We start from the raw sequence: 14,371 nt of genomic DNA, 5'->3' as shown, positions 1-14,371 counted from the left end.
AATGAAAAGAAACAAGATATATATATATATATATATATATATATATATATATATATATATATCCTGCATAATTGATGTATATTAATGGGAATCTAAACAATTTGTAACGTCATGGGGCCCTAGAAGTTAAAATCCGCCACTGCTTACGAGCATATTTTTTCTGTTTCTTTTATTTTTTTATTTTTTATTTTTTTCATTTGTCTTCCTTCACGCTATTATTTAGAGGAAACTAGTCCGTGTTAAAGCGACCGTATCGTCGCTCGTTGATAGAAATGCAAATTCCCGTTGAAACGCAATCAGAGAGAGGGACAACGACGAACGGAGCGAAACGTGCAAAATCGAACATAGAGATAGAGAGAGAGAGAGAGAGAGGGATAGAGAGAAATGGAGAGATAGAGAGAGAAGCCTGCGTAACGCCAGATATATAGTGTGTCTCGGGACGCAATTACACGTACGATGATCAACACGATGTTGTAACGATGTGATTAGAGTGGAATATGCTCTTCGTATCCAGGATCCAATCTACAAGACAGCCAATAACTCCCTCTCTACTGGATCTTTTATATTTTGAAATGACATTAGAAAAAGAATAAAGAAAAAAGAAATAGAAAAAAGAAGAAAAAATCAAAAAAAAAAAAGAAAGAAAACGAAAAGAAAAACCAATAACAACAGCAACAAAAAATAGGTAAGTAGTTTCTCGGGAATATACCATATATAAAAATTTATATATATAGTATGATTGTAATGTTTCGATGATATAATAATAAGTAAAACGATAATTGAATAAATTATTATATTTATCAATTTGTCAAATTGCAAATGTATTTTAAGTTGCAGTTGATGTATCTATCTAGTGGAGGAACGTATATGAATATGCATGTAGTTATAAAGAATTTTGAAATAGTACTTGCGTTAAACAGAATGTATAATTATCCGTTAAAATATCTTAGTTAACCTTAAACCTGTTAAAATGTGTATACCATCTATCTCGTTAATAAATATTATTAAATATTGAATTCTACATTTTATGTATAATATCTATTTGATATTATACATTAAATGTGATATATATACATATATATTTACAGTGTTTCAGTAAAAAAATATCCATCGTGATGAGAAGAGTCCACAGAGACGAGAAGTTAATTTTATTTTTAATAAATGAGATAGATCCTTATCATAAATTTACTGTTTTCGGGCTAATCCCGAAATTGGAGGAGTAGCAATACCCTCGAAAATTTGATAAAGAAAAATTAAAAGATGATTTCAAGACTGCTTTATACTTGCTATCATTTAAGATTATATGTATATATTATTTATTTATATAATTATTATATATATATATATATATATATATATATATATATCGTATAATATCAAAAGAAAAAATGTCTCTTCGATTTGAATGTCATAAGTCTTTGGAAGAGGCTCAGCTTTTAATTAAAAGTTCTCACAGAATCAAGGAAAAAGAAGTAGAAGAGGAAGTAAAAGAAGAAGAAAAAGAAGAAGAAGAAGAAGAAGAGGAAGAGGAAAAGGAAGAAGAAGAAGAAGAAGAAGAAGAAGTGGTAGAAGCGAAACTTTTATAGTAAGTTCGCGAAAAAGGGTTCACCCTGGTCTACGTTTGATATAAGTACCTACATATAATAATTCTAGTGCCAGCGATTCGAATGATTTATTCGACATTCTAATTAGAACAGTCATTTAGAGTATGGTCGGATTTTCCGAAAAAAAAAAAAACAAGAGATAGAGAGAAAGAGAGAGAAAAAAAAGTTAATCCCATAAAACATTTCGATTAAATGAAATGTGTAAACTGCGAGATGTGTACGCGTTTAAGTGGATACCCAATGGGTAAAATTTCGAATTTTAGTTTGTTCGAATGAACGCGAACGCGATTGGCTAATATTTGAATGTACGCTTGTTTGTCACAGAATTTTACACCAATTCGATTTGTCAAACAAATTCGATTTTCCATATATTTACTGACTTACTTATAATTTTTGACTTCTTTTTTTTTCATTTTTTCGTCGTTTTTCTTTTTTTTTCTTTTCTTTTTTTTTTTTTTTTTTTTTTTTAATGATGCTTTAGAAAGAGAAAAGGAAGGAGGAAGAGAAACAGAGAGAGGAAGAAAGAGAGGGAGGAAGAAAGAGAGAGAGAGAGAGAGAGAGAGAGAGAGAGAAAGAAGAAGGGAATAATAGAGTGCGAGATCGTGTTAACCTTTCATGATTTAACAGGCATCGATCATTCACGGCTCGAAACGAGTTGGAGCACGGAAATTCATTAAACTTGGACCACTTCTTCGTTTAGAAGTATACCCTAACCAATAATTGTCTATTCGCATCTATTTCAAACGTGGTTTTATTATTATCGAACGCGCACGAATTCGAAACCTTTCGTTGTGCTTTTAAAACAATTCGTTTTATTTCTCTCATCGTTTTCTTCGTCGATTTTATCGATTATTAATTTGCAATCGAAGATAATACGAATTAACGAAATATCAAAAGGATATAATTAGACTAATCAACTATATTATACTAACGTCAAACTCGATTCATAAAACAATAAAAAATATAATTATATATATTTATATCTATATGTATGCATATATCGTAATTAAGATCGATTAAAATCGAATCTATCTTCAATGAAAGAATAATTATATTAAATGATTATCATACATCGTTGCGACATAAATCGTATATACATTTATTACGATTGAATTATAATTCATTGTTTCAATGAAGTTAATTATTATTGTATCAATTCGACCGGTAATAATGCTATGTGATATGCAATTATCAAAATTTTGAAGGATTATTTCGAATCGATCTTTTTCTCCTCTTCCTTCTTCTTCTTCTTCTTCTTCTTCTTCTTCTTCTTCTTCTTTGAACTATATCGAACAATACGTATTTTCGATGGAACAAGTCATGGCCCATTATTCTCTGTATGTTCATAAGTCTATTGGTACAAGTGGACCAAAGTAAGAGATTAGAATATGAAGGAGAGAAAGAGATAGAAAATTGAGGACTAGCATATCTCGTAGGTGGTTCGCGGTATTTAGGAATAAATTGACCTACGTCGCCGTCGGCGGTTGTTTATTTTAGAAATTAAATTGAATTGGCCCATAACTTGGCGGTCTATTAGCCCTGGGGAGCAGGCTAGTTTGCTCGTAAATCTCCGGAGTATCGGACTGGGGTGGCGGCACCACGGGGATTTCGCGGGATGAAGAAGGGGGGAAAGGGTGACGGGGAGGGGGATGCTTGCTCTCGAAGGGTGGGTACGAGGGTAGCGGCTTCGACTAGGGGTGTGGGGATTCGATTCGCTACCGACAATGCGTCCGGAAGCTCCCAGGAAATACATGGGCGTGGTGCCGAGATAAATGTACTCTTGCATTTGCATACTTACGTATCGCGAATGAGAGAGATTGTGTACGTGTGTCTGAGAGTAAAAGAGAGACAGACAGAGAGAGAGAGAGAGAGAGAGAGAGAGAGTAAAAGAGAGAGAGAGAGAGAGAGAGAGAGAGATAAAGAGAAAGAGAGAGAGAGAGAGATAAAGAGAGAGAAAGAGAGAGAGAGAGAGAGAGAGACATAATACTCTTTTTGAAGTACATATTCGACAGTATTGTTCGTGATATATCGTCCAGTTAACTGATATGTTTCGTTAACATTTATTTTTCATTTGTATGTAAAAACTTTCATGTCAAAACGAAAATATTCTTCGATTTGTATACTTCGATTCTATACTTCGATAGATATAATCGAACTGACAATTGGATAGTAAAATATCTGGGTTTACATCACTTTATATATAATGTGATTAGAAAATAAAAGTCATTTTCATTATAAATTCCTCAAACAGCGTGGAATAATTGCTTGATCCAACGAGTGGAAGATTTGTCATATGAAATATCATTTTTCATTTGACACATTTTCAATGACACATTATGTATGCGTCAGATTGATTCAATATCACAATTTTTTTTTTTTTTATTACTTTAGCTAGTAATCAACGGTCGTTTTGTTCCCCTTTTAAACTAGCGTGAATATTTTCCTTCGTGTTATCGATCAACCATATCGAAAGATAAAATGATAACGTTATCGGTAATCCAAGGTTTTCCTCCGGTTCTTTACATGCGCGCTCGCGTGCCGAGGCACCGCTCTCTTTCTCTCTCTCTCTCTCTCTCTCTCTCTCTCTCTCTCTCTTTCTTTCCCTTTCTTTCTCTCTCTCTCTCTCTCTCTCTTTCTCTTTCTTTCTCTTTCTTTTTCTCTCTCTCTTTCTTTCTTTCTTTCTCTTTCTCTCTCTTTCTCTCTCTTTCTTTGTTCATTTCTTTTTTCTTTTGTTTTTATTTTCTTATTTCCTTAAGAACGATAAATTACGACGAGGACGGAATTAATTTCGGATTAGGAACAAAGTTATTTGTCACGAGTCGCGTCGAAAAATATTTCGATCTGCCAACTAAGCAAGACCCTTTCTACTCTTACCGCATATTTCCCTTTCCCTTTTTATTGGATACCTTTTTATTTCGAATCATCGATCATTCGTACATTGAAAGGAACGTAAGGTGTGAAATATACACATGAGGAAAATGTATCGTTTTATTTCCTACTATTTTATTTTGTAATTTTTTTCTATTGAATATATATATATATATATATATATATATATATATATATATATATTGTGGATACAATGAATACTTTAGAATCATTGATCTCAACTCGTACAAAGCAAAAATATTTATTCCTGTGGAGATATAAGATATTATAAACGTAAAAGATATACATACATAAGTGTGTACACATACACACACACACACCCACTTATGTAAGTATATCTATATACATAATTGTGTGTATATATATATGGATAATCGTCGAATCATAAATCACACTCTTCGGTAATAATACATTTGTTAAAGATATTTTAAATACAGATCACAGAAGAAATAACACTAGAGAATTTCGATACAAAAGCTTTTGGAGGAATACGTGAGAAAGAAAGAGAGGGAGAGAGAGAGAGAGGGAGAGAGGAGGACGGTGAAATTTATTTATCTGGCTATTCTTGCTTATCAAGATTCTGCGTGGGTAGAACGGGACTTGTGGAAAGACGGTATAGAGGGGCGCGGGGAAAAATGGTGGGAGAAGAGAGTAGTAAGGGGCGTGTAAGTTCTGCCTCTCTTTCTGCAACAGCGCACTCGCATCCTTGGCCGACCTTGTTTCCCTCGCAATCTTCTTAGACCGAAGGTTATTTGCTTTGTCGCATTAAAGGGCTCTTTCTCTCCTTCTTTCATTTCTTCTCCTCTAGCTCTTCTAAAATATTGCATCTTAAAACTTGGAGCACGCGACTCACGACTTCAACGCCCAACATTCTCCACTCTCTCTCTCTCTCTCTCTCTCTCTCTCTCCCCTCGTCTCTCTTTCTCTCTCATTCCTTTTTCTCTCTCTCTTTCTCTCTCTTATTCTCTTTTTCTCTTTTTTTTCGTTGTCAAAATATTTTCTACTTCAAGAAACTGAATTACCTTTCGTCGGATTAAAACGCTAAAACATGAAGAAAAAAAATTGCGCGTATCCCTTTTAAAATAAATATGATCGACGTTATTATATATTTATGTATTTATGTATGTATATATGCATATACCTTCTATTACTTATTTCTTAATGGGAAATTAAATTTTTGGAAATATTATTTTTTTCTTTTTTACGTATTAGTACGTATTAAACTTTTATCGTCATTTTTCTTTCTTTTCTTTTCTTTTTTTTTTTTTTTTTTTTGAAATATGACTTTTCGAGAGACTTCTCGATCGATAGGATAATTATTTCGTAATTTATTTTTCTTCTTTTGTTTTTTCTTTCATCGAAACGAGTATTATTTATTTTTATTCTCCGTAGTAGAATAAAACTAGACCGATAGTAAAGTGAAATATAATATGTAATAATTTCTAAATTGCAAATGTATTGGAAATTTGAAAAAAAAAGAAAAAAATAAAAACCCCAAAAATACTCGGTCTCATGAACTAATATTCGATTTAATTGTTTCTACAGATTTTCGTTTCAAATTTAACTCTCCTAAATGCTTGTAGTTCTTTATAACATTATTCTCCTTCTCTCTCTCTCTCTCTCTCTCTCTCTCTCTCTCTCTTTTTCTCTCTCTCTCTCTCTTTCTCCTTCTAGCAGAGCTATCCACATGTTACTTGTCAGCGATCGTTAAACTCTTTTCGACCTCTCAAAAAGTTCTCGAACTTGTCGGCAACGCGTAGAAAATGTTGGATTCGTCGAATTTAACGATCAAACTTGTACACTTCTTCTTTAGAAGCACGATAAGAACGATTGGTATTGCACGAATGATTATCAAAAGAATTATATTTATTCTTTAAAAAAAAAAGAAAGGAAAGAAGAGGGAATAAAGAAAAAAAATGAAGAAAGAGAAGATCGTCCTACAATAAGAATTATTATTAATAAAAAACAATTTTTCATTAAATTTGTTTAATATTTATTTATGAAAAAAAGAAACAAGGAAACAATATACAAGAAAGATCATAGCATAAGAATATTATAAATTGATTAAATAATTATTCAATTGTTATATATTTAATTGTTTGTATATAAATAAATAAATATATATATATATATATATATATATATATATATATATATTGAATAAAAATATTGAATAATTATATCAAATAATTATAAGATCAATTTTATATTAATATTAATAATCTCCATAAATCAGTCTCCCTCGAATGTATCTATGATGATATTCTAAGTATCTACAACGTGTATATCCAATTTCTCTCATTATGAACAATTCCTCGTTATTGTGATATCTATATCACGTCGATCGATGCAACCTCGTATAAATTGCATTCAATATATAAGTACGTACGTATATATGACCACGTACGTACGTATATATGCTTATATGCATATATGTATATGTGTATGCATCTACCCACCATGTAGACTCGATTTTACGGAATATGATACCACGTTTGAAAGCAACACCAGAATGCACCTCCATACATATATCTATTATATATTATGTTCGTACTAATACATAAGTAAGTGCGTAAATACATACATACATATATACATACATACATACATTATATATATATATATATATAACACGTATATAAACACGTTATATATACACGTATCTATTACATACAAATATATAATACTTTCGATTTTCTGCGATGTAATGAAATTTTCTCGTGAAAGTGCTTTTCCTCATTCTTCCCTATTTATTACAATTGTAGCTGAACTTCACGAAATATTACTAACACTTTTACAATTAAAATTGTTACTATTCACTCGCGTTAATATTCACACTTATTCTAACGTCTGATATTGATTAAAAACTATCTTGAATTCTTTCTTCCTTTCTCTCTTTCTCTCTCTATCTCTTACTCACTCTCTCTTTCTCTCCCTCACGTATTTTCTATTTTTTATCGTTTATCTCAACTCGTTCGTATATATGATCATGCATAAGAGGTAAGAAAATTGAACGAGGAGTTGCACAGTCTTTATCTTTCTTCTCCTCCTCTCTCTCTCTCTCGTTTCTTTCATAGCAAAAGGTAAAGGAAATTTTTGACGGGCGGTATGGAGAGGGGGTGACAGGGCCCCCCGTTTGAAATTCAGGCTACGACGTGATAAACGAATTTCCTGCGAGTCGCGCGCGCCAAGACGCACGCGGAAAAATATATGGAAATGACAAAGTTCTTTTTTTTTTCTCTTTTTTTTTTCCCCGGTGCACGATAGTAACCACGGTAGTAAAGCATGGGTACGCCGTTATTTGAAAGGCAGATACCAACCTGAGTCTTCTGCTATCGCTACGTTCGAAAGAATAATAATTTTTGCGCGTCCTCGAACTTCTCCTTTTAACTTTGATCACGATGGTAAAAGGCTTTGTTCGGTGTATTCGATAGACGTGGCCGTCAACTTTTTAAACGAATTTTTTATCTTCTTTTTTTTAATCTTTTTATTTTCCTTATTCTCTTTCTCTTTCTTGTTCTCTCTCTCTCTCTCTCTCTCTCTCTCTCTCTCTCTCTCTCTCTCTCTTTCTCTATCTCTCGTTCTTTACGACAGAAAAAATTGGTGAATATCGATACCTTTTTATAATAAAAATTTGTAAAAGATTCTAATTTTATTTCCTTCTTCTTTTCATTTTTGTTTTTGTTTCTTTGTCTTCATGAAACTTGTTTCGAAGATATTTTCTTCAACGATCAGTAATAAAAAGAAAAAAAAAATTATAAAACAAGTGTGATCAGAAAAATGAAAAATTCTTGATAGGAGTATGGACAATAAGTATCGGGATATTGACAATTATCGATATCAATGTTTTGTCTCATTTTTATCTCATTGGACGATCATTGATAACCCAATTATCAAGATAAAATTTTGTCAAAACATCCGAGTTCTTTCAAATCGATTAAAATTTCTGCTAAAGCTTTCGTAACTCTCTCACCGCCGAATTCGAAGAGTGTTTTCGTTAAACTTTCTACATTATTATCCAATATCACCGAAGAATTTTCGTCCATAAGCGTACATAAAAAGTAAGAACATATGGTGTAACCAAATAATGCGTGTTCTACGTAATCGTTCCAAAAAGCTTCGAATGAAAATTTCTCTAAATCTTTCAGACCATTTTCCTTTAAACATCTCATTAATTCATCGTAATAGATCCTTAATACCATTGGTAAGTTCTCGCATTTGACTTGACTCCAGCAAGAGAGACAGAGGAACGTCGATAGATCGATCGTAGGTGATCCATATCGTATTAAAGCGAAATCAATCAACATCACTCGCGTCCCTTTCTCGTCCCTTTTAAATAACATATTATTAATGGTAAGATCACCGTGACAAAATATCGCCAATGGCTCAATCGGTTTGATAGTTCGCAATATTATATTATGATAAGTGTCCTTCAAATATTCCTCAAGTTTGTCGCAAATATTACTGTTGTAATTGTTTCTTCGCAAATAATTTATTGGTCTGCAAGTAACGTGATTCAATAGATAAACGAAATGATCATGCGGATTGTTACCGTTAGAATCGTATCGGCATTCTTTAATAGTTTTGATTAACTCGAAAAATTTCTCTGGATGTTTTTCCTTTATTACGTATCCTTTCGCATGAAATCTTGCGATTTCTTTCATAACAGAAAAAATATCGTCCAACGGTATATCGATCTTTTTTGGATGTATCTTGTAACCTTTGACAGTTATATCTTCCAAAATCAAGGTCGCTCCGAAGAGATCATTCTCATTAGAGTAATAACATTTTGGAAAATTATCGCTCTTTAAGGCATAATTACGATAGAAAATTATCTCGTTGTAAAATTGTTCATTTGCTTTCATTGTTTGTTGTAATTCATTATTCATGATTGACGTCTTCGCAACTAATCGCATGGTTATTATTCTCTCCTTATTCACCTCTATTTTATTCTTACCTTTGATATCGTTATTATCATTTATCCAAAACTTTATCCTCATATAAAACGTACTAGAGAAAAATATAGATTCATTTGGCCGTTCCAACTCGTACTCGAATTTGTAATAATCATTGCGTAGAAGACTTGCCAATTTAGGTGCTAGTGTCTTGAAATGTTCCTCGATTTGTTTTTTTATGTCTGACATTATCCCTGATTATTATAATGACGGAGTATAATTATACGAATACGTATATATTTAATATGTATGTAACGATCTTAATTGCTTACTTTTGTTTATTTATTTAATTCGAAACGAACGAACGTTTTAGAAACAAGAAACAATCAGCGCACTATTTTATACTTATACGTTTTCTTGATACGAACGAACTGTTACGATCTAATTAACTTTATCTTTTCGTTTATTCAATTAACACGGACAACCGACGAGTGACGATGATTCTACGTCGTTACCATTTACATACATCTGTTAACCATAAAAGGAAGAAGAAACAAATAGACAAAGAGAGAGAGAGAGAGAGAGAGAGAGAAAGAGAGGAAATGTACTGAATGAACATATAATTCGCAAATCAATGATATACGTTTAGTTGTTAAACATTTTGCAATCTTGTGAAAATTATTATTGACATTGTTGATACGTTTACAACTCTTTCAGAATATCTACCATTTTTATTATTAAAAGCTTTTTATCTTAGAGAGAGAGAGAAAGAGAAAGAGAAAGGGAAACAGAGAGAGAGATAAAGAGAAAGAGAAAAGGAAAGAGAGAGAGAGAGAGAGAGAGAGAGAAAGAGAAAGGGAAAGAGAGAGAGAGAGAGAGAGAGAGAGAGAGAAAGAGATTCCATGAAATATACGTATTGAAACAATAGAACTGTACTGAACTTAAGATGACAGATTAAAAATATTTCTTTTTTTTATTTTTGTTTTATTTGCAATAACAAAAATCATAATTATTATAAAAACGTTAATTGCGAAGCTATTTTTTTTTTTTTTTTTATTTAAATATAATAAAATATTTATCAAGGTTTACCTGTATTTATTTTCAAACATATCATGTCAATTTAACGGATACATATTCAATATATATATAGTGAATACGTAGCGAAAATAAATAGCCAGATATTGATTTTCAATGTTAACTACATATATCATTATCAGTTATATTCTCATTTTGAAAGAATAATGTACGACAAAATTTTTCTATTGAATAACACCTATTAATAAAATTTTATCTTCATTGAGTATATTCTGACGAGTCATTATAAAATATGATAAAAAAGAAAAAATGTATATACATAAATAAACTTAATCTTCATTCAAAAGAAAAAAGAAAGATGAAGGAAAAATCGAGATAAGAATATGTACAAAGTGTTGACGTATTAATCAGAGTTTAAATATTGAATATAAAAAATTAACGTAGATGTAATATGCAGTAAGATAAAAGTGATATATTTAATAGACTTAATATAAATTTAAAATATTTTACAAGAGAGAAGAATTATGACTCTTGATTATCTTCCTATCTTTATATTATCAAAAATAATATTTCAGTACAAAAGTTACTTGTCCCTTTTTCTCTTCACATAGAATATATTTGCAGTTATAAAAAATGTAAGTTGTTATCCAAAAGAAAAGAAAAAATATTTTCTCCCATGGAAATCAAAGGAATCTTGTATGAAAAACAATATTTTTTAAGAATTTCTAACGCTTAATTTCGGAAAATCCAAATAAAATTACAATAGGATAAACGACGATCAAATAAATCATTGAATCTTCTTGCATAAAGTATTTTTAAAATATTAATATCTACTAATTTACAAAGATAAAGAAATTTTTAATCGTTGATAAGAACGTTCAGGAGTCACTTCGAGTAAATTTGTATAACTGATTGAATTAACGCACGATTATCATATTTTAGACATTCATTATATCGATTTGATAAAGAAAAATTTAAGCGCCATGTCTTGCAAACACTTGAGAAAGATATCGTAATACGATCAATTAAATAAACATTGATGATAAACATTTCGTTTCAAAATTTTTGAAACCAAAGTAGAAAGAGAGAGAGAGAAAGAGAGAGAGAGAGAGAGAGAGAGAGAGAGAGAGAGAGAAAGAGAGAAGGATAAATATCATAGTACACGAAGATACAATTCATGTAGACACAACTTTTATTTTTATTTTCTTCTTTCCATTCCACGTCGTACGTACGTTTACTGTGCTAAATTCATAGAAATACATTTAATACGCCGAATAGTAAACAATCATAAATATTTGATCTTATAAGGACAGTAACTGTTTCGACGTCATGGCGATAATATCTTTCGACGTTAATGGCATCTTATCAGCTTATCTTCAATATATTCAAATACATTAGATTAATTATTAATTGATAATTATTAAAATTAATTTCCATAATTATCAAACGAAACGTGAAATGACGCGTACTTTTACGTAAAAAGAAGATAGAAACAATGTCCGAACAATGTGATTAAGTAATGCCATTGAAATATTTTATCAGTTTATGTTCCTTTGTAAAATGAAATCAAATGAATCATTTTATTGTTAAAATTCGATACTTTAACTTACTTCTTATCGATTTAATATTTATAATATCTAAACGGAAAGCAGTTAATACGTTGTAGCACCCACCACCTTCCACTACATCGTAACATCACTTTCTCCCACTACTCACCTTCCATCACCTATGTTCCCCCCTTCCCTCACCTTTTCAGAAGCAGTCATCCTCTTGATCCGTCTACGACCATTTCAACATTTTCCTTTCTCTTTCTCATTCGTTTTGAGAATCTCTTGACGCGGTTCTAATATCTGAAATAGAAGAAATAAACGAAAGGTAGAGAGAGAGAGAGAGAGAGAGAGAGAGAGAGAGAGAGAACAAAAGGAAAGAACGAGGAAACCTACTTCTACGAAGACGATTTTCAAGGAACAATACGTGGCGACAAACGCTGCGTGACTTACTTCGTCGAAGGAGAAACGTAAGGGAAAGGAGAAGTGAGGAAGGAAAAAAAGTTAACGTGAGGATTAAGTAGGCGATGGGGAAGAGGAAAAAGGATGATAGAAAGGATGGGAGAAAAGGAAAGAGATAGAAAAAGAAAAAGAAAAAGAAGAAGATGAAGGAGAAAATAAGGAGGAGGAGGAGAAGGAGGATGGGGAAGAGAAAGAGGAGAATGAGAAGGAGACAGAGAAGGAGGAGGAGAATGGGGAGGAGAAAGAGGAGAATGAGAAGGAGACAGAGAAAGAGGAGGAGGACAGAGATCTAGAAAGGCAAAGAGCGGGAAAAATCGCCTTCTTGGCTTCCACTGCGGAAAAATTAACTGAATTGGCCGCGCACGAGTGGCCTCTCTTCCAACGTAGCCATTCGGATAAAGAATAAGGTGAATAGAGAGAGAGAAAGAGAGAGAGAGAGAGAGAGAGATAGAGAGACGGAGAGTAGAAGAGTCAGGATGATTTTCGTGAGACGAAAGCCATGCTTTTCAGAAAGAGCATTTCTAAATGGAGACCGTCGAGAACTTGCACGAACCATAAATTCGTGTCCTCCGGGTACCACCTTCTTCTTCTTCTTCTTCTTCTTCTTCTTCTTCTTCTTCTTCTTCTTCTTCTTCTTCTTCGTCTTCTTCGTCGTTCTCTTCTTCTTCGACTTTTTCCTTGGTAATATATGTAAATAACACGGTCGTTCCTTCCGAACCGTCAAACCACGTCTACGCTATCCGTGCGAGTGGAAAACACGCGAAAGATCGTCCCCAGGAACAAATTCTGGAGCCACCCTTTATTTTTTTCTCTTTTCTTTTTTTTTTTTTTTTGATCGTTTTGTTTCATCCCTTACCAACATTTTCAAATCTGCATTCGACCTTTCAATATTTTAATCTCCAAAAGAGGAGAATGAATTTTTGAGAGAAATGGTGGCGAAAAGGAGAAAAAAAAGAAGAAAGGAACGGAACAAAAGAGATGATGAAACGAAATAGGAAGTAAATAATAATGCATTGTAAATTTTCGACAATATTTAAAAAAAATACGAAAATTTAATTTCCACGTTTCTCGGTATATATAGATATAATATCGTATAAAAATTTCTCACATGATACTCTAAGTATTCCCAAGGACTGTCAATATTTACTCGACCACGAAATGGAAAAAGAGAGAAATAGAGAAAGAGAGAGAGAGAGAGAGAGAGAGAGAGAGAAAGAGAGAGAGAGAGAGAAAGAAAGAGAGAGAGGGAGAGAAAGAAAAGAAAATAAAGAAAGAGACTAAAATAGAGACGGTAAAAGATGGAAAGTACGTGATCGTCTGTTCTTTTTTCGCTTTTTTTTTTCTTTTTTTATTTTCTCCAGTAGACAAAGTCACATGCTCTGCATAGAAAATTGAGTTAGAAATATTATATTTATTTTAAGAAAATTGGATCGAACGAAAATACTAGAAGAGATGAAATAACATTTCTTTCTGTTGCATCGTGAGGGCGTAACTACGAGAGCGTCTTGTACCGGACCAGCGATGATAGTCGATTTGCATGGAGAATTTCCCATGTCTCTTCCTTGTCGTCAGGCTCACTACTGGTCGCGATGAATAAGGACGACGGCACTAGGCTAGGATACCGTTGAAGGCCATCACCAAAATACCGCTCACCGCGTTCCCGCAAATTAATAGGAGAACGCTCGTTCTTTTAAAAGATCCTGTGAAATTCGTGAGGTAGATTTGCGATAAGAAATAGTGCACTAATTGAAGCTATCACAGTATATTTGTTGAAATAAGATACAATTGTTGATGTGTTTTGTGTAATGATGTGTAGTTAGTTATGTTGGCTATTTCTGAAGGATTGATAGCCAGTAATGTTTAATAAGAAGGGGCTAGATATCATGAATCTGAAAGATGTAACTTGACTGACTTTTTGGCATCTTTAGAACTATCCGCA

General features: G+C 32.4%; 2 protein-coding genes across 5 annotated transcripts in view; one reads left to right on the top strand and one right to left on the bottom strand.

Annotated features, from left to right (window-relative positions):
• The window catches only part of LOC124427806 (zwei Ig domain protein zig-8-like), a 318,931-nt gene that overhangs the window by 165,296 nt on the left and 139,264 nt on the right, over window positions 1-14,371 (top strand). The gene's annotated exons all lie outside the window — the stretch shown is intronic.
• On the bottom strand, window positions 8,016-9,914 carry LOC124427802. Its single transcript, XM_046971113.1, has 2 exons — window positions 9,721-9,914; window positions 8,016-9,642 (listed from the first exon to the last, which is right to left on the bottom strand). Exon 2 carries the CDS (start codon window positions 9,635-9,637, stop codon window positions 8,387-8,389), a length of 1,251 nt encoding a protein of 416 aa, XP_046827069.1. The 5' UTR covers window positions 9,638-9,642; window positions 9,721-9,914; the 3' UTR covers window positions 8,016-8,386.

This window comes from Vespa crabro, chromosome 1 (genome assembly GCF_910589235.1).
Source record: "Vespa crabro chromosome 1, iyVesCrab1.2, whole genome shotgun sequence".
Lineage (NCBI taxonomy): Eukaryota > Metazoa > Arthropoda > Insecta > Hymenoptera > Vespidae > Vespa > Vespa crabro.
The sequence above is the reverse complement of the archived record's forward strand: the minus strand, read 5'-3'. Positions and strand labels throughout refer to the sequence as shown.

Bases quoted from the DNA above. Each gene is read 5' to 3' on its own strand.
- LOC124427802 (XM_046971113.1), bottom strand. From the start codon at position 9,637: ATGTCAGACATAAAAAAACAAATCGAGGAACATTTCAAGACACTAGCA.